General features: G+C 34.6%; 1 protein-coding gene and 1 non-coding gene across 7 annotated transcripts in view; both read right to left on the reverse strand.

Annotated features, from left to right (window-relative positions):
* Positions 1-3,467: 3,467 nt before the first annotated feature.
* Positions 3,468-3,540, reverse strand: TRNAK-UUU (transfer RNA lysine (anticodon UUU)). Its single transcript has one exon. It is a non-coding gene; the product is annotated as a tRNA-Lys (tRNA).
* A 1,215-nt stretch (positions 3,541-4,755) lies between these two features.
* Positions 4,756-26,264, reverse strand: part of GK (glycerol kinase) — a 33,754-nt gene continuing 12,245 nt past the window's right edge. For 2 of the 6 annotated variants that reach the window (XM_085319461.1, XM_085319460.1), the window contains 13 exons: positions 24,594-24,629; positions 23,931-23,998; positions 22,331-22,373; positions 21,567-21,647; positions 19,567-19,645; positions 17,622-17,718; positions 15,910-15,994; positions 15,149-15,269; positions 13,072-13,215; positions 11,935-12,015; positions 10,302-10,388; positions 8,352-8,435; positions 4,756-7,240 (listed from right to left, as the gene is read on the reverse strand). In XM_085319461.1, the coding sequence (XP_085175587.1) occupies positions 8,395-8,435; positions 10,302-10,388; positions 11,935-12,015; positions 13,072-13,215; positions 15,149-15,269; positions 15,910-15,994; positions 17,622-17,718; positions 19,567-19,645; positions 21,567-21,647; positions 22,331-22,373; positions 23,931-23,998; positions 24,594-24,629 (963 nt within the window). In that variant the 3' untranslated portion in view covers positions 4,756-7,240; positions 8,352-8,394. Of the gene's footprint in view, positions 7,241-8,351; positions 8,436-10,296; positions 10,389-11,934; positions 12,016-13,071; positions 13,216-15,148; positions 15,270-15,909; positions 15,995-17,621; positions 17,719-19,566; positions 19,646-21,566; positions 21,648-22,330; positions 22,374-23,930; positions 23,999-24,593; positions 24,630-26,264 lie in introns of those variants that run through there. The other 4 variants (XM_085319464.1, XM_085319462.1, XM_085319465.1 and 1 more) reach the window with 4 other exon arrangements.

The following is a 26,264-nucleotide window of genomic DNA, read 5'->3' on the forward strand; positions in this document are numbered from 1 at the left end:
AGCAGGAGCTGATAGTGCAGGGAAGGTTAAAAAAATTTGATGGCTGGAAGGAGTATCACCAAGCGTATTGGCAATTAAGAAGAATAAAATATATATCTAAGGATGGCCTCATTCCCTTTTATAAGACTTAAGGAAACATAGTTTAATATCTTGGTCATGAATTGGCTCAGTCTGTATACGAGATTACTTGAGACATCAAGAATTAGGTCTGATTCTGAATGTCCCCAAACCTAAGCCAAGAACCATCTAATAAAACAAAACTGACCTGGCATCATCCCGCTCACCATTACCCACGCAGGGGTGGTCCTGTCCATCCATAACACATCTTCTGAGGTCTGACATACCCATCTGAAAGCTTTCTGTGCTGCTCTGCAGCACAGCCTGCATGTCTCTGAGGAGGACTTCAAGCCTTTAGCATGGGCAGGGTATCAAAGTAGGAGCATGCCTGCAACTAGCAGCCTTGACAAAGGAGCAGGTTGGAAGGACTTTGCTAAAGAGGTTTGGAAGGAGACTACCACATGGGAACCAACAGAACCTGTTGGCCTTCAGACCAAAAGGGTATCTAGTCCAGGAGTATACACTCCGAAAAAGGCGTCTTTAAAATGTGAAGTTGTCTGGCATCTAGAGGCATGATTCTACGTGTCTGAAACACAGACAATATCTCACTGCAGTAGTAGAGTAAGTGTATGGATGGAGAAACCTACAACCTCTTGCTCCTGTTTTGAAGCAGGAATGCCTTTATGACATGGAGACAAAGTGATGCAGCAGGTGAACAAATCCAAAACAATAAACCAACATCTTTAGCAGCCTTCTGAAAGGGTATACAATATTTGTATTTTTTCAGGGACAGAGGAAATAGAAAGCAGTAGTGAAAGCAAGGAAACACAAGGTTTTGCTAAAGTCTGAGAGATGTTGGCTGTACTAGGGAGACTAAATGGAACCTGCAGGATACAGAGACAGGTCAAATTCAAGAAAAAGTAGCTAGCAGTGAGGTCTGAAAAGTGAAATAAGGACATATCTCTCAGCTTTTTTTCAGTAGCACTTGGTTTTACGTTTCTTAGATGTTTCAAAAATTGTTTTTAGAATAATATGAAAAGTCAGGAAGAAAGAGAGAGAGAGCAATATCTTGGCTATGCCTATACAAAAATGTAATTCAGCATGCTTGCTAATGACCGTATTTACAAATGTGTTGTGCAGGGAGACAAGAGCTAAGGACAGGACTTCGAGAGAAATGTTAAGCACTATAATAATGAGAATCCATGTTTTATACATTACCAAATCTCTAACTTCCAAACAAGGAAAGAAAAGAAACAGGGATCTTTATACTCGCTCATATCAATTTCAGTTTCCTTCAGCACAGAACATCAGTTCATTTCAAAGTCCCAACAATCCACGGAGAAAAAGAAAGCCATATACTTTAATAACTACTTTGGGTTTATGGACAAGTAGGTCCACAAGTAACCTTACTATGGAGACTTTGTGATTTTTGAGTGAGATTTCCTAACTTTAATAGTCTTAAGGTAATTTCTGAAAACAAAAAATAAGCTTTGTCACATCGTTTGTTTTTTAGACTGTTATGAAAATCTTACTTCTTTTTTCRTAGATGTTTACTATCATCTGTTTACTGCAAACTAGTTTGGCAATACTGATCTACATCATGGATCTGCTCATATACTGATGTTATCTTTGTTTCTATTCCAAAATAGTACAGCTGTGACTCATATTTTAGCAAAAATAATTTGAATATGATTTCAACATTTTCATTTTGAGAAAACTGTGCCTAACGCTGCTGTGATGGGTGCAAGAGATGCTACTTTGAAAGGTAAGTTAGGCTAACTGGTATTTATCTTTATAAAGCTAAAAAAAACTTCCAATAATTTCAGATTTTTAAGAATATTCTGCACAAAAAAATGCATCTTACTGTTATGACGTTCACCCATCCTATTGCTTGTAATATCAATCCACTATGGCATTAACCAACACTAGATTCTGAATTGCTAAAATTCTGATATGTTTTCTCTACTGTTTCCAAGTGCTTATCTCTCACATGGAATAAAAAAAATATTAATAATAAAAAAAAACATGCCTGGATATTCCAATATACAACACATCTCAATTTGCACATCACTTGGGAATCAGAGTAAATTGCAAACACTCATGAATAAGCAAATAATCTATTTCAAAACTAACAAGTAAGATCTTTCAATACTATTGTAATAGCACTATTACAATACATTCAGTTAACATGAATGTTTCCTTTTAGTTAACATTACTTAACCTACAGTAATTTTACAAACCTTGTCTCAAATACACTTGTTTGCTGGTATAATATCAACATCCCCACCCATCAGTTACTTATACCTGAGCCTTCTCCCAGCTGAGCAGTCCCAGCTCTCTCAGCCTTTCCTTGTGTGAGAGATGCTCTGGTCAATCCATCCTCTTCATGACGCTTTGCTGGACTCTCTCCAGTAGTCCCATGTCTCTCTTGTACTGGGGAGCCCAAAACTAGACACAGCATTCCAGGTGTGGCCTCACTAGGGCTGGGTAGAGAGAAAGAATCACCTCCCTGTTGATAACATTCTGCCTAATGCAGCCCAGGATACCACTGACCTTTGATGCAAGGGCACATTGCTGGCTCATAGTCAATTTGTTCACCAGGACCTCCAGGCCCTTCTCTTCAGAGCTGCTCCCCAGCAGGTCAATCCCTAACCTGTATTTGTACATGGGGTTATTCCTCCCTAGATGCAGGACTCTGCACTTGTCCTTGTTGAACTTCATGATGTTCCTCTCTTCCCATCTCTCCAGCCTGTCCAGGTCTTTCTGAACGGCAGCACAGCCCTCTGGACTATCAGCCACCCCTCCCAGTTTTGTATCATCTGCAAACTTGCTGAGGAGACACTCTACTCCATCATCAAGTACTTCAATAGATGTTAAGCAGTATCAACCCTTGGAGCACACCACTAGAGTGACTAGAGGCTCAGGGAGACTTTTATTTTGTGTATGATAGGGATTAACTTGTCACAGATAGCTTTTGCAAATTTGAGCTATCAGTCTATCCCCCTAGAGGACTGACCTATATTTAGCAATTTATTTCCCTGAAATTACAGAGAAAAAAATATTTCCATATCTTCAGCAAGATATATACAGAGCACTGGGGGAAGATATTAACTTACTCAGGTTTGCTATTGACTTTGGTCACCATTGACCCATTGAACAGCAGCAAATTATCACAGGCTGGAAGGGACCTCTGGAGGTCTTCTAGTCCAACCTCCCAAAGATTTCCTGGTGCTGGTTCCACTGAGGCTTGAACCCAGAACCTCCAGCATGTGAAGCAGATGTGATAACCACTACACTATCCCTCTACCCYRAAGAGTCTGTTAATGGCTGTAAGGATCCACCTGCTATTGCCCAGGTTGGGGGATACCACTTGAGCAACAGGGAAGGCATTGAGTAAACAGCAAGATAGTTGCCTGAACAGGGGCTTGAACCCTGGACCCTCAGATTAAAAGTCTGATGCTCTCCCAACTGAGCTATCCAGGCTTCYRGATTCTAGCAATGATCCTATATTATTTCTATCCTTTAAAGGGCTGCTAGTCATCCGCCTGTCCTTATCTCCAGGATTTGTGTGTACTACTTCCACAAATGCTAGACAAGTGTACAACAAGAAAAAACAAATCACTCTGAGCTTGTGCTACATGTGTTATTAGGGTAGCATTCCGACAGCAAAAGATTCAGGCTTCTTTAGATGGGAAGATTATTGGATATATATGTGGGTATTAAAAAGTTTGTCTGCATATGATTCCAATAACAGACTAGACATTACATTAGCTTTTGTTGAAAAGCATTTGGTTAAACATGTAAATAAAACTTCATATCAAAGAAAGTGTAATTATCTATACTAATTAGATTAATACTCCTGAAGTTTCAGGTGGTCTTGTAAACACAGCTGAAGGAAAGGCTCTAATTCTGCCATTTGAAAGGAAAACTTTAAAACCTCACCAGCAGAGGTAGAAGTCTGGTATAGAGTAGTAATGTGTTAGCCAAATTTCTATGATGATAATTTACATGATATTTAAGTGATTTGTTTCTAGCTTACAATAACTGATCTAGATATACGGGACTACTTACTTCTTAAARACTATGGCTGAAGGCTATATTCTTAGTATAATTATGCAACAGTAGATGTGTAAAATATGATTTTGATCCATGCACACACAAAACAGAGAATCTGGGAGGCACACTGTGTAAATGTATCCTTTTTAGGGGGATTTTGAAGGGAGTTGCTTTATATACATACCCTCTATTCTGTTTATTTTTTWAAAAATAGAAATTCCAGATGTTTCTAGATATTGCCCCCAGCCACATCTATTTCATTGACATTTCTCCTTCTCCTGATTCATAACAGCTTTTTAATCTTTAATAGTATCACCAAACAGTGTTGTTTGTGACCTTCAAACCAAATCTATACTAGGACTATGTCCCTCTTCCTCTTCTTACTTGTACTTCCCTGCTTTTTCCTGAATAAGTGGAGGTTGAGGAAATCTGAGTTATTTCTAATCCAATCCATGAAACTGAATATATCACTAAAAAACACAGCCCAGTATGACATATATTTGATCCACATGTCTCAGCAATTTAAAGCATGTGTGTGTGAGACAAAGCAGAGGCTCTATGGTTTAATATGCCTCAGTGCATATTAACAGTCCTTATAAAAATATTAATGAAAATGTATCTGCAAAATAACATGCAAGAATAAACTGACAAAATACACCATTTTATTTATGGTATTTTAATACCAAGTGAATGCATTTCTTAAGAGTTTATAAATCTGGTATTTTTTAGAAAAAAAATCACAGTTTTATATTCACAAAAGCTACTTTTTAGCAGTCCTCCCCACACGCAGTTTACAATTAATTTCAACTATGAAATTACAGTGGTGTGATATTCTTAAAAAATACTTGCAACAGCAATTGAAAATAAACTTATGGTATTTATTCAGTGAAAAAGTAATAGGAATTGTGTTTCTCAATAAAAGATACATCAGAAAAAGCAGCAAAAAATCTCCCTCCTCAATGCTACTTTTTTCCCTTGATGCATACATCACTGGCAAAGGCAACACTTCAGCATTAATCATTCCCCATTTCATTACTTCAGTAATTTTGGCAAGAAGTCAGACGTCCAGTTTTTGAGGTGYGTGCTGCCCTTGACCTGTGCATTCCAAAGGCTGCTGTTACTCCAGTTCCTTGGTGTAAGAAGGGGTCATCAATAGCTCAGAGAAAAGGTAAGGAGTATAAAGATTTTTCTACAGATTCATGTTTGTTTTTCACTTTTTATTCACCTCACCATACAAACTGGAAAACCCAGGAGTTTCAGTTGCACCTCACATTCAGGTATTTATAGGAGTTGTGGGATTAGAATGTTGATGTTATGTTTTTACCCGTGCATAAAAATCCCCTCAGCTGAATTTATACATGCAACCACAGGAGGAAAGATATTCYTTCTCTAACTTCTTAGTTAAAAGTCACATTTTCAAAGATCATTGCACTTGGTAATAAAAGGCAATTAATATGCATTTGATATTTAATATCTTGTACAGACTTGAATTTCTGTGCAATCCATTGCTTCAGACACACACATATTTAACATTTCTTTTAAAACTAAACCTCTATTTACAACTGAACGAAGAAAAACAAACTTTGTCAAAGAATAACTTTTTTCTTAAGACAAAAATCTTTAAGAACAAACACGCACAAAAAAAAATCACTCCCTTTAACTCCTAGTGCATTTAAATACATCTTTGTAATTTGTTTTGAAAGTCGTTGTTCCCACATTTAACTTCAATATCATTCTACAGTATTCTAGTGATACTGTACAAGAACACATTTCCTCTAACCTGTCCAATAAGGCTGTCATTTCTCATGCTGTTGATACCAACAGGAAAGCTGAAGTTAAGATTATTGCCTCRCTCCTTTACTTATGGAGGATCTAAAGTTTCAAAGTGGATGCAGCTCAGTTTTCAAGTACGTTGTCTCTGAATTCCAGTGGCCAATTTCAGGTGCCAAGTGCTTACAACTCCAAGCCAGGATTTTGGGCTGACCCAGCATATTTTGGGACAACTTGCTGTTAAAGTTATGGATATGGAATTTGAAAGGGAGATTTTGGTCCCTGAGATATACTAAATGAGATCAAGGACTAAAGCACTGATATTTAATTGGGAGCGGACCCTCTTTAAGGAAAACTAATTCAGCTTCAACTTTCAAAAGTTTAACATATAATCACTAAAACATCCTTAAGCAGGATGACAAAACATATGCAGTATTGGTCAAGAAAAGTACATTTTTCAAAGTAATTTTAAGAGTTATCAGCTACAGAGGACTAAGAAGCTCTACTCTGAATTGTACGCTGTATCAAATTTGTCTTTCAAAACAAACACAAACAGGTAAGAATGTGAAACAGCCTTAACCAAAATGTCTATTTACTCCTACCTCTTTAAAGATACAGTTACAGGACTTACTATCTTAAATACTTGTTGACAGGTAAAGTGGCTACATATGTCAGAAGCCAAACAAACCTCCATTTAACTTTGTGGGTAATAATTTTGATAGTACTCTGGTGACCATATCTGCAACCTTTTCTTTGCCAAATCAGTGGCAACATGTGCTACTGAAGGTAAATTTTGAGCTAGTGATTAAAAGGCTTGTACTGTTAAAGGTGTTTCATACCAACATCCACTAAAATAATACATCTTTGGCAACCATAGAAATATGATAGGTAATCTATAGCAGCTGGAAGAAATATTGTAAGATGTTTACAAAGTTCCGTAGTGCATCACTGTAACTTTCTGCAGTGCATTTTATAAAGTACCAAAATCCCGGAAAGGATAGAAAAACATCTGAAATTACCCCAGAAGTTTTTTAAATGACAACTTTCTCAAACAAAGGTAGAGTTTCTGAAATTTTAAAATTTCATGACGTCAACAGTATAACGTAGGATAGTCAACACAAAGGCTTTCAGTGCAGCTGGAGCTGATGGGGAAGGGAGCAGAGAAGTGATAGGATGATGACTAAGTTTCAGTATATCTCTGGGAGATTGCTCAAGGCCTGGCAACTGATGGGTTCATAAATGGATTTAGTACACAAACAGCATAATCACACTGGTGGTGGAATYTCTTCATACATAAAAAAAACAAAAAAATAAGCTGCATCCAGGTAATCCATTAAGTAGTTTCATTAATCAGCACCTTAAATAGGAAAAAAAATATGTATTACTAGCATAGAATTTACCATGAAACATTTATAACACTCTATAATACAGCTGAGCTATAGAAGGAGTTCAGTGTAACCATCCTTTGTTTTCAATTAATGCTAAAGAGGCAATAAAAAAAAATGTATCTTGTGCCACAACTGCACATATGTAAGCCAACATTCTTAAGAGTGTGGGATGTGCATACAGCAGGAGAGAAGAGACCACACTAACTAAGATGGGTAAACTTTTAACAAGTAGAACGGTTGAGGTAGGATACTCTAAGCCTGACATTTTCTGAATATGAGCTCAGCTTTCAGAATACGGGAAATATTACTGCAACTTATAACTGCATAGTGATCCCTATATATAAATTAGTTTACAATTTGGCAGTAACTATCACAACCCAAAAGACTAAAGAGGAATAATGAAATCTTAGAAAAAACAAAGCACTAAGAGTATTTAGGTAGGAGGAATATGACACCACTAGCAGCACTGACACCCTACTCTGTGGGGATAAAGTCAAAGGACTTCAATTTCCATATATAACTAATTCTCTGTTTTCATACCTCACTTAAGCCAATTTAAGCATACAAAGACACTTCTTTAAATTTCAGTCTAATAGGATAATATTATTTTCAGTCAACCTCTCCCCCTGCCCTCTCAAAAAGAGTACAGCTGTACAGTAGGTTGAAATCTCTCAGGCATCCAGTTCCAAAACCAATTTGAAAGACTGGCAAAATCTGGCAAAAGATAATTGCTATATACAATCTGTTTTAATAGTAAAATTAAATAAAAAAATGGTCCTTTCTTCACTGGAAAGAAAAAGAATGAAGATGATAAAATAAAGTAATTGTAAGTAATTGACCTGATTTTGATGAAATCATGAAACAATATCATGAAATGCAGCATTGTTCTTCATATTCAGTCACCAGGTACTGCATGAAAAAGCAGTTAGTTTAGCAGTTCCCTATATTGTTTTTTTGCAACATTAGTGTTCTCTATTCTGCCACAGTAGATTTTTCCCTCACATTTCAGCAGTTGTAAAATCATAGTTATGCCCTAGAGAGACATGTTTAACAATAGCACTGTTGCCATGCAAGACTTACTGCTGTTTCAGTACATGAAGGATGAATTCAATCCTCTGTAGATTCAATCCTCAAACTTATTATACTGATGACTGTGTTGAAGTTCTAGTGTTTCATTAAAAGATAAAATGTAACAAATTAATTAATGGAGTTTCAGTACTGGAGTTAGAAAGAAAGTCCAGTCAACTAGTTCTGTCTTTTAAGAGCAAAAGGAGATCTATCAGAGTAAATGTCTAAGGGGGAAACAATTGTGCTCCCATCAGTAACAGAAGTCTGTATCATGTTCTATCCTAACACAGAGCTGAGCAGAACTACAGCCTCTACATATCATCACTGATGCTAGTCYTATTTAGATATGATCATATTCAAAACAAACAAAAAAAAAAAAGCTGGAAATTTCTTGGAACTTTTCCTTTCCCCAAGCTTACCRTGTAAATTACATATAAAACTCCTTAATAGTTATTTTTACTTGAAAACAAGAGTMAAAATAGGTTTTGAAGGCCAGAGTGAATTGAGATGAACGTTTTCCACTTATGGGAAAGAAAAGCACTGACAAGCTCAGAGAAAGGAGCAAAAGTCTGTTTTCATGGGTTCCAACCGTACAAGTTTAGATGTGTGCAGGTTACTGATTAGCTGATTTTTAAAAAGCAATGAATTCAGAATTTAAGTTGCTTATCTGCCCAGTTAATCCTGCTTTTAATATTATTGTAGGTATCTCCCCATGTGGTCAAGAACTTGACCTGCAATTAACACTCAAGTTGCTTAGTTCAGCTTGTTAAAAATTTACCCACTTATTCATTTTTTTTATGCTCGTCATAACCAAGATTGTTCTAATTTACAGATACATTCCAGAGTTAATAAATCAATGCCAATCTATTTGTTCAGTTTGATTTTTAGTGAGCGTTTGATTAGTTTGATTTTAGTTCTCAAGCTCAGACAGTCTCTTCACACAAGGAAAAATACAACTGAGCAGTAAATTCACGCTGAATGACTGAAAACGAAATACAAACACATCACCATAGAAGCATGCTAGAGTCTTTAATAGTCTGTCTAATTAAAAAATAAGCCTCCCCAAGAAAACAACCACACCCCAAAAGCCCACTACAAGTAATAATAGCTATACTGTAAAATATTTTCTTTCAGACGAAATTATAAAACACAAAAATGACAAACAAATGACATTGCCATATAAACTTCTTTTTCTTACCATATGAATATGTTAATAAAATGTCTTATTTCTGGTACAAGTAACTAACACTGTTATCTACAATAAGAACTTTCTTTTAAAATAAAATATGCATTAACAGGTTAAAGATGCATCTTCATTGCATATGCACACAGTCCCTTTCCCTTAAAACAGCTTTTGTAGATAGGCTTATCAGGGTTTCTTCTCTTTATACAAAATGAAATTCACATATTTGTCAAGAGCAAAGCACAAAAAGAGTGTTCTATATATAGATTTAGTGGAAGAAGTTTTCTATCCATACAATAGTTCCAAAAGGACCAGAAAAGGGGGTACATGAAGCCTTTCAGGGACAGAAAAGAAGCCTTCCTTTTAGTTAAATGGGATCCTCAATGTGATTTATAATTTTGTGAGAACTACAAGGAAAGGATAGAACCTCACTCTAACTGTAATGCAGGTAATGCAAAACTCTGCGAGGCTGCTCCAACCTATTTCCTTATTATAACCTGTATACAACCTGCAGTAGCTAGACGAAAGGAAGGGATACTTCAAGGGTTTGCTTATATCGAATAAGAATTTCATGGCATATGATGAGGAATTTGAGATGGCCTTCACTTGGTTTCCTTAAATACTATATGTCTAATTCACAACCTTATAAACAGTCGTGTGCATGAGCAACAAAAACCATCGGTCATTTTTGCTGAAAATAAACATAGAAGACAAAAAACTCCAACACTTAAACTAGTGTAGACAGCTTTTAAAATGATCTAGTTCAAATAACAACTAACCTGAGACGTACTTTGCTCCGATTAACATTATCATGCTACTCATAATAAAAAAACCCAAAGGCAGACTACAGAAGATACTAGTGTCACCTGATGTCATCCAGGGGAAGGTGTTTCCAGTCAGGCAAATCAAAAGAGAAATATATATATAAATTGCAATACATGTGTTAAAAATCATATGAATAGCAAAAAGTAACAAATGCAGTGACATCTGCAGAAAAGCTAAAAAAGTTTGTGCATAACCCCCATAATAATTTGAAATAGGCTTTCATCATAAGAGTTAAATCAAAATTCCACTGTTAGAACTATTTAGGTTGAGCCCATTTGTAGTATTCTTCAATCTTAAATGCTCCTTGCAGGCAGAAAGCAATGTTTCAAAGTAAGAACAAAGAAAAACATCAATTTTTTCCCCTAGTGGTAAAATAGGTAATTATTGAAGGTAGATTCTGGTGAACATCCATTTTTCACATTAGCTAAATTAGCAAAATTTAGTTTTATTTTCTATAAGATAGATTTTTTTATGCTTTAAAATGAAACAAAGATAATAGTTAAGATACACATCAATGTGAGATTTTAGGATACATAGTACAGAACTGAGATGTAAGGCTACAAAATAATAATGGACAACACTGAAATGAACCTTRTTACTCGTGCTAACATACCTATTTGCCTTCTAGACAGGATTGAGAGAATCGTTTGTAAAACCACAGTGTTAAATAAGATAATTCAATGAATATATAGAGTCATAGAAGGAAAATCTTAGCTTTATCTTTCAGTAATAAAGTTAGACACTTCAGGCAGCTGTAACTGTGGATCCTGGGGGAATTTTATATTTTGAAGATACCTGAAAATTTGATACTTGTCATTCTAGCAGCTTATTCAGCCTAAGTTAAACAAAATTAAATGAAGATAAGGCCTACAAATGATATGTAGCTTGATTCAGGCCTGAAAACTTATCTTGTAATGGTGCAGAAATAAAAATTCATATTGCAGATGATAGAAGACTGCAGCTTTAATTCAAACCTGACAGATGCAAGAGTCCCCTATTTCAAAAGAAAGATCCTATTTAGTTCCTCATAAGTAAGTGTTTGTATATTCTCTGTATGTGCACAATAGGTCTGTGCCACTCCTTATGATAACTTCTTGCTCTTAGTCCTTGTGGATCAAAGAGATTGAGATGGATAGATAYATCCCTCCTTCCTATGCAGGATATGATAAAGCAAGAGATAGCAAGAAAAATCACAAGATGAAACTTTTCTCCTTTGCAGCATGAGGGTGTAGTATAAAAAAGTTTAAGAAATCACTGTACTAACTATACCAGCATTGTGCTGAATCTATTATTTTGGGAAGATTTTTTTTTTTTTTTAATCAATAGAATTCTGCAAAGCCTGCAATTTAGTCCTGATTTAATGTCCTCTGTTTTTAGAGGGCTACAAGATGCTGCTTGAGTTCTTTCAAAAGTAAAGCCTATCTATTTCTTGCTTTGTTTCCACAGCTCTTTTAAGTAATAGTTTTCAAAACAATTGAAAGGCCAGTGATGGTATGAACAGAAAAGGTCAAAAATCGCAAAAATCGCTATTTACCTGAGCTAACTGGCTGATTAACAATACTCAACCTGCATTAATCATTAGTTTACCATTTGAAGGAGCTTCAGATGTCTCCCAGCCCATAGATTTCATCACAGCTTTCTTCCATCTGGCATAACGATATTCACTTTCTGAAATCAAGAAATCAGCAAACAGCAAAGTCTATGAATTTAAATGAATACCASTAGAAATATTTAAGAAGCAGAGATTACAGTCTTGGCTTTCCACACTTCCACATAGTATCATTTGTTTGCACACACACATGCACAAAAAATGCAAAATATTGTTTTGAATAGATTTAAAAAATATATGCCTAGTAAGGAGAAATAAATCTTAGAAACAACTTTGTGCCTCTTCACCAGTAAGCAGATCTATAGGTAGGAAGAAATGAAACAATTGTTATTCACATAGAAGCCCTCCAGTGTTGAAAATAATGACTTAAAGTATGGGGTATAGCAGTACTTAAAATCAAAATTGGAAGTAAAACAAAAACCTGTACAAAAAGTTAAATAATTAAAGCGACAAAAATGCATTTGTTATGCACATGGAACAACTATTATGTCAAGCACATGCCTTACAGTCTCTAGGAGCACTTAAGAAATGATTAGAGTTAGTTAAAAAGCAATGATTGGTTTGCTGGGATTGGTAGGCTTTTTAAAGTCTAGAGAGTCTCCTAAAATTTAGTTTGACTTTTCTACACCTATGAAAACTCATAAATGTACAGAAGCTTTAGGAGACATCATCTTTCGCAGTGAAAAGCTTTCAAGACAAAGAAATGAAAAGCCAACACAGGTTTCTGTTTTTACTTGATATAAATCTAAAGCCACTAATTGCAATGCCAAGCTTTAAAACAAAAACAAAACAAAAAGCCCACATACAAACAAAAACCCACCATCCAAAGAAAACAGCCCACACATTGTTTTCCACTCCACTCCCCCAACTATGAATTATAACATTTAAACCTTTTTGCAGTCTTACTAGTGAACAGATGACTAAAATAGCAAGCAGAATACACTGTTTCCTAAACCAAACACTGCAAAACTGATCTTCACATTTGTGAGGATAACTACATATAGCTGTTTTTATATAGGTGTTTTTATATCAGTAAATATCAAATTGCAGCAAAGAAAAAACCCTAATCTATTGTACATAAAATGTTAAGTTTGCAAGTTCTTAGAGGTTTTTACCCTCTGGGTTGATCTGTGGTTCAAATCGTTCACATGTCACTGCTGTCAAGTCTCCAGGATTCAGACTCCAAATTCCAACTCCTTCTGCAGCTCCTGCTGCCATAGCAGCTCCTAGAGCTGTTGTTTCAGGCATTGATGGCTTTACTGAGTAAATCAGAGAGAAGACATGACAGTTTTTCATGAAAGTCAATTTGATGGCATCAGAAACTATATTCTTGTGTATGTGTATACATTTAGAGTGATTCATATTTTATATAACTATAATATATTATGTAAGCTTCCCTTAGGTTTATCATCTGCAAATCTCATTCTATTACCAATCACATGGTTATGACACTAACTTCACCTCTGAGTCTTCAAAGTTTCTGAAATACCTTGGATCACCACTTCCTCCAAGAGAGAATCATGCAATTGTCCCATTTGCATACCATGTGTACGGCTGCTGACTTTTAGTAACCACCAATCTCTTTGGTGTATTCCTGTTAATAATGAGGTACTTTGTTGTCCTCTCTCTTCCTCCTTCCTCAAAGCAGTGATCAATGGCTCATCCATCTCATTCCTGTGCTCTAGATACTTTATTAAAAGCATTTATACTTAGAAAAAGAAATCTTAAAAAGAGGTTATACACCTCTGCTTACCATTTTTTTTTTTTGCTTTCCACAGACACTGTAGAAGATTATGTCAGTTGGTCAGAGTGTGGTGCTAATAATGCCAAGGTCGCGGGTTTGATCCCCATATGGGCCACTCATTTGAAGGTTGGACTAGATGATCTCCAGAGGTCTCTTCTAACCTTAYCAATTCTATGATTCTATGATTATCCTACCCTCTGTTTGTTAGTGGTAAATCTGTTCCATTAGCTCTTGAATTGTCTCCTTCTCTGCTTCAGGCAGAGGATCCTTTAAAAGCTGATTTTATTAATCATATCTTTTCTAGATAACTATTAAGCATTGATAATGCGAGACTTGTGTATCATGTATCATTAAAGGCAAGTTATAATCTCTTTAGAGTTGATAACTTTTCATTGGCTTACTATTACTGAAGTGCCCCATGTTTATGCTTTAGAGACATCATGATGTTTTTCTGAATAATTTTCTAGTAGCTGCATATTAGGTGAGATTAGGCAAGATCAGTACTTTCATACAATCAATTATCATTCATCAGTATAGCTGAGGATATATAATATCCTGATGTTACTCAGTGACATACTGCATCCTTAAGAATGCTAATGTATAACTTACATTACTCAACAACTCCATATCTGCCAGACTTATTAAAATATGTCTTGAGAAAGATGCATGTTTTTCACTGATACTGAAATGCTCCAGTCACGCTTTTCAAGTGAAGTCCTTAAAAAGCCATGCACTCTGTGCATTAAAACACATCCTTCAAAAGCTAAAAAGACTTTTTATCATTCCAAGAACTTTCTATGAAAGAGGTGTTGTATGATCATTTGTAAAATGCTTGCGTTGCTGTTGGATCAAAATAATGGCTTTATAAAATGTTACTTGCCTCAGAGAGGCAAGCAGAGAGGAACAGCTGTATTTGAGTTTGTATTTCATATTTTTATAGCTGTTCTGGGAGAAATAGTGGTCAGTGTGTTTTGTGGGTTTCTTTTACTTGTAAAGAAGAACAAAGGTTTGTAAAAGAAAAGGGAACAAAAAAGTATATTTGCTGTTTGCTGAAATGCTTACTCAAAAACATGAGTAGTGGAGGTGCAAAGTTGTGGTTTAACTTTACATAAGACTCTCAGGGCCAAAATGTTGAAGTAGAACATTAATTTCACTGATTTTAGAAGACACTAGATGTTTAGAAATTGGTATGTTAAGTTCAAAGTTCAGTGAACTCATACTGGTATAATATTTCAACAAGAGAAACAAGAGTCAATAATTCTCCATAAAAATGATTCTCAACATTTGTTGTAAGATCCAGTAACTTTTTCTGCAAGAAGAATTTTCACAAGTAGCAATAAAAGACCAGCAAGAAAAAAAGCCAACCGACTGGCCCTCATTAGTAATTACAAATCAGTGCTTTTTTTCCACACTTAAAAAGAAAACAATAGTTGTAAATTTCATCTTACCTACTGGAATACAGAGAATGTCTGATTGGAGTTGCATGAGAACTTTGTTATTGGTCATTCCTCCATCTACTTGCAACTGGCTTAGCGGTATCCCACAGTCCTTGTTCATAGCGTCTAAAATCTTAAGTAAGATTAATGTAAGTTATGACTGARTTATAGAGAAATCTATGAAATCCTCTGTGTATAAAACACTAATAAGTTAGTGTTTGCTAAAGAGTGTAAAATAAATAACATTATTAACATAAATATGCTCAGAACATAGAGGTCACCTTTGATCTGGTGGAAAGATTCATCTCTTCTCTGAGAATTTTGGTTCGTTTTTGCAGAATGCTGGCAAAAGCAATAAGAAATCCATTTTTGTTCTTGGGTACCAGCACAAACTATCTCTGTCACAGCAGACAGTCTCACATGTTGTAGAACAAATGCAGCTTTTTAGTTATGGTATTGGCTTTGCCATTGGATTGCTTCCATGTTCTGCCTCTCATGATACTCATAAAATACGCTCACCTTATTTTCATAGGTGGTAAAAAACAACCTTGCCCAAGTAAATAATGTACTAGCCAACCAGATCATTGTAGCCAAGTCCACAAAAACAATTCTTCACCATAAGCACCATATGAACAGAAAAAATAGTATCCTAGCATAATATAAAGTATATCATTCATCTTTGGTAAGTCTTTTCAATCCCCTGTTYCTGAAGCTATAGTTCCTGACATCATAATGATTTACAATGGTTTTATTAAGACCTAATTTTTCTTTACCTCTCGTGTCTGAAAGCAAACAGCTTCTAGTGCAGCAAAGGCGATGTGATTTTTATTTGTAAACTGAGTAAGGCCACAGATAATACTGTTGAAGAGAAAGAAAATTTAGAAAACAGTTAGAACAACATATTTATCAGAAAATATATCAGACATAGGCCTGGTAGTTAAAAACTCATTTATGAGTTCCACTGTATGAAGAATGTTTTTTAATATTAAAAAGCTTGTTTCTTTTCAATCTAAACTCTTTTCTTTCTACAGTAAGCGCTCTGTCTGAAAAATATATTTTCAGTGCCCATTCAATACAATTCATTGCAATAAATTAAAATTTTATTGACAATTTACAGGCAAACAGGTGCATATCCACATGCACACACACATGGACATACACTCTAGTTGTTCATCCTTTAAAAACAGATAATGTATCAGTGAGGCTGATTTTTCTTTAAAAAAAGTAATCTCACCTATTACTAAATCTTATCAAATTCTCTCATACATTTAGTTCCTAAGAAAAAGCCCTACTGGGTCAGTGATGTGCTCTAAATGCTTAAAGTTGTTATTAGTTACTTCAGCACCTTTAAAGAGAATTTTGGATATAGAAATTATGCTGCATCTACCCACGAGTAAGCTGGATTCAATCAATGTATTCTGAACTGCAGAGCAAATAATCATCCTTTTATATTATTTCTACATTTGAAAGATATGCTAACAGTACAAAGAAATGTAGCTTTATTTAGTACTGGATACATGCAATATCAAAGATATTAAAGGACATTTTTAGTTGTTAACATTCCAAAAATCAGTTTTTAGAAACTAAAGAGTTGAGCACTGTGATCTAAAAAATCATAAAAGACATATTTGAAAAACAGATAAGTCAAAGATTCTTCTTCCCGTAACTACAAAAAGTACYTAAATTCTGAAGATAAGACTACTTAAACTCTTTGGAACTGAGTATCTTTTAATATTTTTTTTTTCATTTTAGCAAAGTTATATTTAAACATGATATGCTTCTGCAATTCTTATGTCACAGTCTGATTCCAGCAACAGCAGGTAAACCCACAATAGCAGAAAATATAAGTAGAAGGATATTGTTTGAACTAGCAGTTCTATTACCAGTTAGTTGACTCTTAATCACCAGCAAAGGTGTTGGAAGGGATTGTGAAGGAAAAAAAAAAAAAAAAAAAAAAAAAAAAAAAAAAAAAGCAGGATCCTTAGTAGCAAGAATGATAGAACTATCCTGTAATTTTCCTGCAAAATCCACAACTCAGACCAAGTGATATCCCTGCTGACTGGTTAGAGGAATTAACTGAGCTAGCTAATTCTAGTCTTTTCTACCATAACAGAAAACTGTCTTGGGAAAAGATACTGTATATAGTCAATCATCTTTCTCAAGATTGGTKGTTTTCATAATTTCATACTAAAACTAAATTTTAGGGAGGGTTGGGTGTATACAGCCTGTGTCAGTGAAGTATTATACCTCCTTTTTACTAGAACTTTCTTCCTGTGAAGGTTGTTCCTTCTTTTTCTCCTAGCAGCTATTGYTGTTTTGAATATAAGCATCCCCTGTTTCTCTGTTGAAGATACCACATAGAATGAGGTATCCTGACATACCAAAAGAGCAAAACMACCTGAGTTCACAAAATCGGAGGGACCAGTGTTAGTTTTTGCAAATAATGAAACCTTCCAGCAAATGCAGCGTTTAATTAGATCCTTACCCCCTTGCACTGGGTTCCCAGTATGGTGCATACAGTCCTGAAAATGCTGGCACAAAGTAGCAGCCATAAGAAGTCCCCGCTTCTGCAGCCAGTTTTTCTAGTGCACACACACACACACACACACACAGTCTTTACATAGCTTTTGACAACTGTATCTGCACTTACATATGACATTTTAAGTTATTATTATTTAAATAGGGAATATTTCAGAATATGTAAGGTAACTAAAAAAATAACCAAGTCATGGACAACTAGAAAATACAACAAACTCTAGCACTCTACTCATTAACTATTTATCCATTTGCAGCATTATTAGTGGGAGATGGAGCATAAAGGACTGTGGGATATGTAAAATGAAAAAGTTAAAATCAAAAACCAAAATTGTGTGTTCAGTATGCTAACCTACCTTCCATGAGTCACACTTTACTTGCAGGTACATCAATGTAAGCAAAGGAAATTGGATCAAGACCAAAGGAGCTAAGAACTAAACTCCCACTAATTTCAAATGGATTTAGAACTCTAAATTCACAGCTTAAGTATACAATTACAAGCCCAGATACAAGGAAATCTCAAGTTTCTTAATGTCTTAATAGTAACTTTGGATATCTGAATTCTTTGATATTAAAATATTTATAATTTAAACAGTTATAGAAAAATATTTGGAACTGCAAAAGAAGCAAGGTATGTCACTCCTTCCTAAATTATATAACAAAAAAACCATATGTTTTTTCTGCTTTTATAAATTTCTTCGGCTTGCATGGATCAAAGCACAGCAATAAAGTGAGGTAACTTATCCAAAAAGTCTGCAAGCTGACATTTTGCATCAAACGGCACATTTACACAGACTCCACTTTAAAAAAAAAAAAAAAGAGAGAGAGAGAAAAAAAGAGTGAAGAGAGAAGGAAAACTTACTCAGAGAAATGCTGCCAGATTCCTACCTGATTTTGATAATATCAAGGAGATTAAAGTTATTGAATCCCAAACCTTTCAAAGGTTTAGTTAAACTTATGAAGCCAATAGGCACTGTAGTCTTTCAACTAGATAATTCTAGTGACCATGATATATATGCTTCCATAAGGATCTGTGAAGTTTTATATTAGAAAAACAGCTTGATAGTCTCCATTTTTGCCTAGTCTTTGAAGTTTTAAGACAAATTTGAGTTCTAAATATTTCCACTTTTGAATAAGATATTTAGAATATTAAAAATGCAGTGAATTTCCTATATCTCATTAAGCCAGTTGCTTTCAAACTAAGACTTGGATAGTTCTGAAAGTTTTTTCCTTTTTCAAACTTCTTTGTATTCATATTTCCTATAATATTACACATCAGCTTGTTTCAAGTTCAGCTCAAGCAGAAAACATCAGCTAACAAAATTTCAAAGGATTATGATATTCTTAGCCCAAATAGATTATATCATCACCCRCAACTCCATTAAAGAGACAGTTTTACAAACTGAGGTCAACTGCCTCAATATGTATGAATCATTCTACACAGATGATTGCATGTTTAGGGTTCTTCTGTTCATGATAGGAATGAGTATGTTGGTTTAGGATCCAATTTACCCTGTGTTCCATAGATAAGATTTACATACTCTTGGCTTTGGAAAATTCAATATTTTACGAAACCAGGAAATACACCATAAGGGTAATATCTTGCTGGATGTCTATTTGCTAGGGAAACTACTAAAAATTATGAACTGCAATCGAATGACAATGAGGCTGACAATAGGTTTCAAAGACCTTAGTGATATGCTAAATGAAATACATAATGTCAATAAACAGTGATTTCATAGGTGCAAAAATCAATTATTTGAACACAGCAAAATATATGTATCTTGCAGGTTCTCCTTACTTGAGTATTTTGATTTTTTACTCACTATTAGTGACATCAAGACGAGTGAAAAGAAAACCTAAAAAATTAACAGTTTCACATTGCAAACACTTACCAACTTCCTGTGAAGTCTTAACAATACCTAGATTGTCTCTCAGCCAACGAACAACAGCACCAGCTATTGCAACAGATCCCTAAAGGAAACAAAATCACTACAAGATTAGGAGACCACAACTGGCAGCATCAAGTTCCTTTTCACGGGGGATTGGAGGGACAGGCAGTTGCAACCTCCAAATCTCAATTATAGTAAGAACTTAGAGCACTGCCAAGAATGCTCACAACCACAAATTTCTTGGAAGCTGGAATCTTCTATGTAAGAACAGCAGTCTGCTTTCAGCATCSCTGTAAAAAAAAGGTGCCTATTGAACAATTTTTCCCTTGGAGGGGAGTTACCATGAGACTTGCTAAGCAGTCTTCTTGCTCCCTCTAATTTAGGTCTTCTCCTGAATATACAGTGATGAGATTCAGTAGCCTAACTCTTCTTTTCCCAACAAATTAAGATTTTTATGCTTTGATTTAAAAAATGAGAATCATTATGTAGTTGACTTCTTCAGATGCTACAGTCTAACTACAAATGTCTAGAAAGACAAAGAAAATTTAGGCACTTGCATTTGCCAGCAAAATTCCCTGGCTGACTCAACAAATGGCTCTGAATGCCCCCATCATATCACAGATGAATGGCATGGCTCCCATCTCACACCAAAGTCCAAACGAACTCCTCAACAAGACAATCTCTAGTCTCTTAGGCTAAGCTTCAACAGAAACAGTAGCAGCACTGTATTTTCATTCAAAGCTATCGCTAGAAGGAAGCAAGGGTGTTGGCTAACCAGCTAGTTATTATAGTTATAAGACATGAGTTTGATTAACAGAAAAAGCTGAATTTGTATTTTTTGCCTCTATATGAAGTGTCTCAGCTAGCAGATTGTAGACCATTCTAGCTTGGCTGAAGGAGAAGGGAGTATTCAATGCCTTCTGCTGAAGCTATTTCTTCAGGCAGCATAATTAGACTTGGAGATGAGGAAGAAACAGAGTGTGCATGTGCATGCCTGGGCATGTGGAAGCATGAATCATTCAAGACAGTTCTGGTTCTTGCTTCAACAACAAAGATTAAACAACAACAACAACAAAACACAACAAAYAAAAACATCCAAAATTTGCCAAAATGTGGCAAATGCAAGTTCAACTTTCCTTAGGGAAGGAAAAGGAAATGAACAGTCTCTCACATTCCATGAGAGTACTGTAATCCACCAATTATTGTCTGGTTGACATGGAAAAATGGCCTTATTACAAAAGCTCAAGGGCAGTAGACAATTCAATAAGTGTGTTTTGAGAATAACTAATAGATCAAGTCATTAAGCAAGACAGAAGAAAGAAAACTTATTCTACAAATCCCAATGAAGTTTTGGTGCAAAATAGCTGGTGAGCTGCTCTGTACTTCAGAATCAGAGCTTTCAACCCATGAAGCCTGAAGTTAAAGGAATAAAAATCCAATTATCTACTGAACTTGGATGTCCTCTGAGTTGTGGGAAGAACTGAGGAAATAAGTTTCTGGAAGCAAACATCTAAGTTTTAGTAGATCTAAAGAGCTCAATTATTAGATGCTTCTTGTCTCAGAAATTTGATTCAGTTTTTTAAAAAATAGAAATAATGTTTTTTACTTCAATCTAATGGAATAAAGACATCTAATCTAATTTGAAATATTGAAAACAGAAATATTGAAAACAGAAAAAAATATCTTAGCTATAATGGTCCAAAGATATAAATGATGCAACGTAAAAATATTTTTATTTGATCAGGTGATTTAGATTGGAAGTAGAGATGGGATAATCAAAAACACGTATAAGCCTTGAAGCACTCAAGCTCTAAAATAAATATATTTAAATGTCCATACATCTGAACAATTTCTCTAAAGATAACCAAAATAACCTAGAAAACAGTAGTAAAGAAGAATAAGTATCATTAATAATATGTATATAAGATAACAGAATATGTAATAATAATATGTATGCAAGATAACATGTATCATTATAAAAGGGAAGAAATTACTATACTTACTTCTAGCGCATAACACACAGGTTTGTCTCTGCCCAGTTTGTAAGCTATTGTGGTTAGAAGACCATGCTCAGAAAACACAGACTAAAAGTGGAAGGAGAAAGGAAAGGTAAACGTGAACAGAGGCAGAATATACATAAAAAAAAATGTATTCAAATGATAATAAACAAGACAAAACTTCTACTGAAACAAATTTGAAATATAAAAAGAGTTTCAACAATATAAATGATCTAGCACTCCAAAAAAAGCATGTAAGATAGATTTCTCAGCTAATTCTTGTTTCCACAAGTAGCCACAGATCTTTTCAGACTCTAATAGCAAAGGACTGGGGTTCTTTAGAAGGAGATATGAATAAGAAGGAAGCCAAAGCTTTCCATTATTTATTCAACTACTACTACAGAGGACAAATGGAAAAAAAAAAAAAAAAAAAAAAAAGGGCAGAAGTGAAGTAACCAAGATAAGGGGAAAATCATATTGTTAAGAAACAACACTCAGCACTTTCTGAGTGAGGTTAAGAATCATATATACAAAAAGTGAGAAACTTGCTATGGAAAGTTCATTTCAATGAAATTCAATGAAATTAAGTCTTACACATCTTGAACAAAATATTATTTTCCATTATTTTGGATTACAGTATGCACTTTTCCTTACCTGTAGTAGTATAGTTGTTGCTAAGAAGTTTAAGAAAGTTTGATTTACAGTTGCATTCAAGTACTTAAAAGAAAATTGTTAAAAACAAGTGGACAGCTGGAAAAAAAGCAACTGACCTTTTGACCTGTATTGCACAGTAAGAAACATCCTGTTCCATACCTACAGTGAAAGAAAAGGAAAAATAAAAACAGTGTGCTTAAAGGATAACCAGTTACTGCAGTTCATGTAACCATGACTCCACTGCAGAGGATCAAGGCACCACTTTTCTCCCCCTTGGAGGCTATGCAACTACTAACCAATTAAAAAACTTTCCTCTAAAAGTTGATTCAAATATAGGCTATAGCTGAAAGATCTAATTCCACTCTTCTTTCTCTGACTATTTCTTGTCTAATCACTGGATCAAGGAACACAAGGGCTGAAAACTAAGGGGGCAGTGTTTGCTTATTTCAATTTAAGCTGATTATGAAAGTGACTTTATAAAATAAGAACTGCACAAAATTAAATTCAAACTTTTAAAAGGGAAAAGTTTAAGAAACTTTGTTCCTGTCACAAATGAATGACTTTTTATAAACATATTCTGTTCAAATATTTCTAAAAACTCCATTTTTTTTCATTTGAAGACCATATCACATGTATGCGTGCATACATACACATACAAGAACACAATTTAATAAGAGGAATATAAAAATCTAATAATGCACTCCAACCTATTCTAAATAATTGTTTCTCACTGTTTTTGATGCCCTGAAAAGCAGTAGCTTAAAATATTATTGAGAAAATCTCCAGGTATATTTGGAGAGAAAAAAAGATAACATTGTATCAAAAATAGGTTAAAAAAACTCTCATCCAACATTTAACTTACACCTTTCAGTTTAGCAGATTTTTTTTTCCAAAGATCTCTTGTGTTATAAATATACTCTCTCAAAATATTCATGTTTGTTTTATTAAAATGCAAGGCCACTAACCATYAAACCATTAAATTTGTATATAAACCTAAAAGGTAAAGTGAAAGTCAACTAGAATCAAGAACAGATTAATGTGTAATTAAATCTGTGAATGTCCAACACTGTGTATAAACCTACACGCTCAGTTAAGCACACAATTGTAAATGGAACAATAAATCATTTAAGCAGAGAGCTCTTCCTCAAATAAATGTTTGATTATATGAGTTCCCTGATTTAATTGATAAGATATTTTAAACAAGGAACATTAAGAGGTTGAGAACTATATATAATAAAAAAAATTAAAGTCTCTGTGTTAAGCTAGACACAGAACCCAAACTGAGCRATGGAATATAGATGAATCCTTCCAGTCTAGCAATGCTGCATGTTTCCTGTCATGCATGTCTGCGCAATCTAACTTACATGGCCTCCTGTGTATGGTTAACTTTAGGTCACTGAAGTTAAATAYTGGTAACCACTTTAGTCTGCATTCTGGACAATTTTAAAAAGAAAAATCTCCTGTCACATAAAGATGCTTCCTCACAATTACTTTGTTCCAAAATTTACTTCACAAACAATCTAATATCTTCAGTATTTTATATGGAARTCAGGACACTGTTTACTTTGTAGGTCAACACAATCAAAAGGTAGAGTTGTAGTTACGCAGTAACTACAAAAGCATTTTGCAGTTATACTGAAAGAGAACACAGAATTTAATTCAAAACAGAACAGTGACCAACCTATTGTTTATCTCAAAATTTTTGTAGCAACTTACGTATTTTTTGCCTGTCCATCTTGAAAACACATTTGTCCAACAAGAGCCGCAGACTGGTCACCCAAACACTGAAAAGAGAGGGATTCTTTACTAAAAGTCTGTGCATGACTCACAGGCATGAACAAGTAACATGAGCAGATACATTTAACTCTAACTGTAACCTATTAGCAGCACACAATGTAATTGAAAGTGAAGAAGAAATCTATAGAGACAATGTGCCCTTATTACTATTGTCCCCTGTGTAAGAACTGCAAAAGCAAACGTGTCCTACTTATGGTGAACACTTTAAAGAGATAAAACTTAAATTTACTATCTGGATGTATATGATATTGGAAACAGCTGAGAATCTGCCCAATATTTCTGGATAACATATATACTCCACCCTTTTTATATATAAAATATGACTTGCTTCCATTTTTACTTGGAGATCCTAAGTTTCCAATAGAACTATACATACACATTAAAGTATATTTACGCATCTAGGCTTCAATTTAGTAATTGAACATGTTCTTCATTATTGGTTTATTTTCAAAAACATAGACATTTAACACAGTTAAAAAAAAAAAAGAAAGAAAGAAAACCACCAACTTAATTTGTTGCAAGATTCACCCATGTTAAAGCTTCAGGTTCTCATGCTAGAATCTGAGTTGAAGGAGAACTCACCCCAGAAATTGGTACACCCGTCAAAGCTCCTGATTTCTGATTTCACAAGAAGAGAAAAAAAGCCAAGAATTAGCTTTCCATGATTACAATTTGCAATGAGAAACAAGTTAAACTTGTATTTAAGTRAGGAGATATGTATCTCAAACGTAGACACAAACAGATAAAACAAGGCCCTAAGTCATGCAAGAATGGACAGTCATGTAAAAGCAGTGTCACTAATGTTTGAATAGTTCCCTTGCCTTTAAAGTATGTATTCAATAGAAATGTTTGCATATTTCAAGTCAAAGATTTCAATATCAGACCCAAATAATTCAAAACCTGCATCAAAAAAGGTCATAATAGGCAAAAATAGACATAGTGACAACAGAAACATTTACAAGCTATGCAACACTATCAGYATCATCTGTGTGATGACTGTCATGTACGAAAGTGGCATAAACCAATGAATGTAACCTGCTTACCTTTTCTGATATCCATAATCTTTTAAAACATCCAGAACCCCTGGAGCATTCCCAAGAGGTCTGCTCTTTAATCCTGTTTCTATCAACATAGGAACTAAATCATGTTCTTTGATCATATAATAAATATACAAGTGAAAACACTTGTGCATTGGCTATCCTACTGAAATGCAAGAGCATGATTTATCTTTTAACACAATTGAAATAGCTAAGTGGCCTCCAAACCAGGGATATTTGCCACTTTTTTTCTAAGCAGCAGACCACAAAAGATTTTCACTGAAAGTGCAGAACCTCTAATAAGYATCAATAGGTCTAACTGCCTTTTGGTCTCCATCCTTCAGATCCTAAATCTATAGACTATCATACTTTTGATTCATCTTCCAATTAAAAAAAAATAGTACCGAGTACAAGGAGAATAGAAAAATATTAACTTATATTATCTAGTTACAGCCAAATCTGGAGGCTAACTCAACCCAAGAATAAAAACAGGGGAAAAGTTTAGATAAAGGGAAAAACAAAATCAAGTTGTGGTGTCACTGCAGTTTTTATGGTATCAATATACAGTATTTATAACTGCAAAATAAAATGTATGCAGTTAACATTTTTTTCCACCATCACTTCTGAGGTGGCAGAATCATGGTATATGTACATGGTCAAAAGGCAGGATCCAAAACATTRTTCTTCCAGTCTACATATTAATCACTAAAAAGGTGATTTTTACTATAATACTTCTCTCACTTCTGATAAAAATCTCTAGGTAAAAATGGAAGATGGCCACAAGATATCTATAAGGAGACAGTACCATAGGAAGTAATACTTCTGGTAGCAGCATTCGATTTCTAGGAATTTACARTAAATGAGGCAACCCTTCTCCCACCCCCCCTGGATTAAAAAAAAAAACACAAAAACAAGTGACCCTGAGAAGTCAAAAGGAGAATCTTCTGGTCAATCCTTTTAAATTAGGCTTATGAAAAGTGCTGATTCCTACCTTAACACAGCATAGACTTTTTTTGTAAATGTAAAACAYAATGTAAATATTTTGTAAATATATGTAAATTTTGTAAATGTATGTAAACATATTTTACATTAACTATATCTTAGTTAAGACAGGGTAGGTAACTAAAAGCCAGAACTTTCTCCCTTTTATATCATTTTAAAGAAAAATTCATTGAAGGTAGGTAGTGTAAAAAGGAAATAACTCCTTTAAAGTTAA

This window comes from Rhea americana, unplaced genomic scaffold, assembly GCF_003343005.1.
Source record: "Rhea americana isolate MKP2758 unplaced genomic scaffold, rheAme1 scaffold_59, whole genome shotgun sequence".
NCBI classification, from domain to species: domain Eukaryota; kingdom Metazoa; phylum Chordata; class Aves; order Rheiformes; family Rheidae; genus Rhea; species Rhea americana.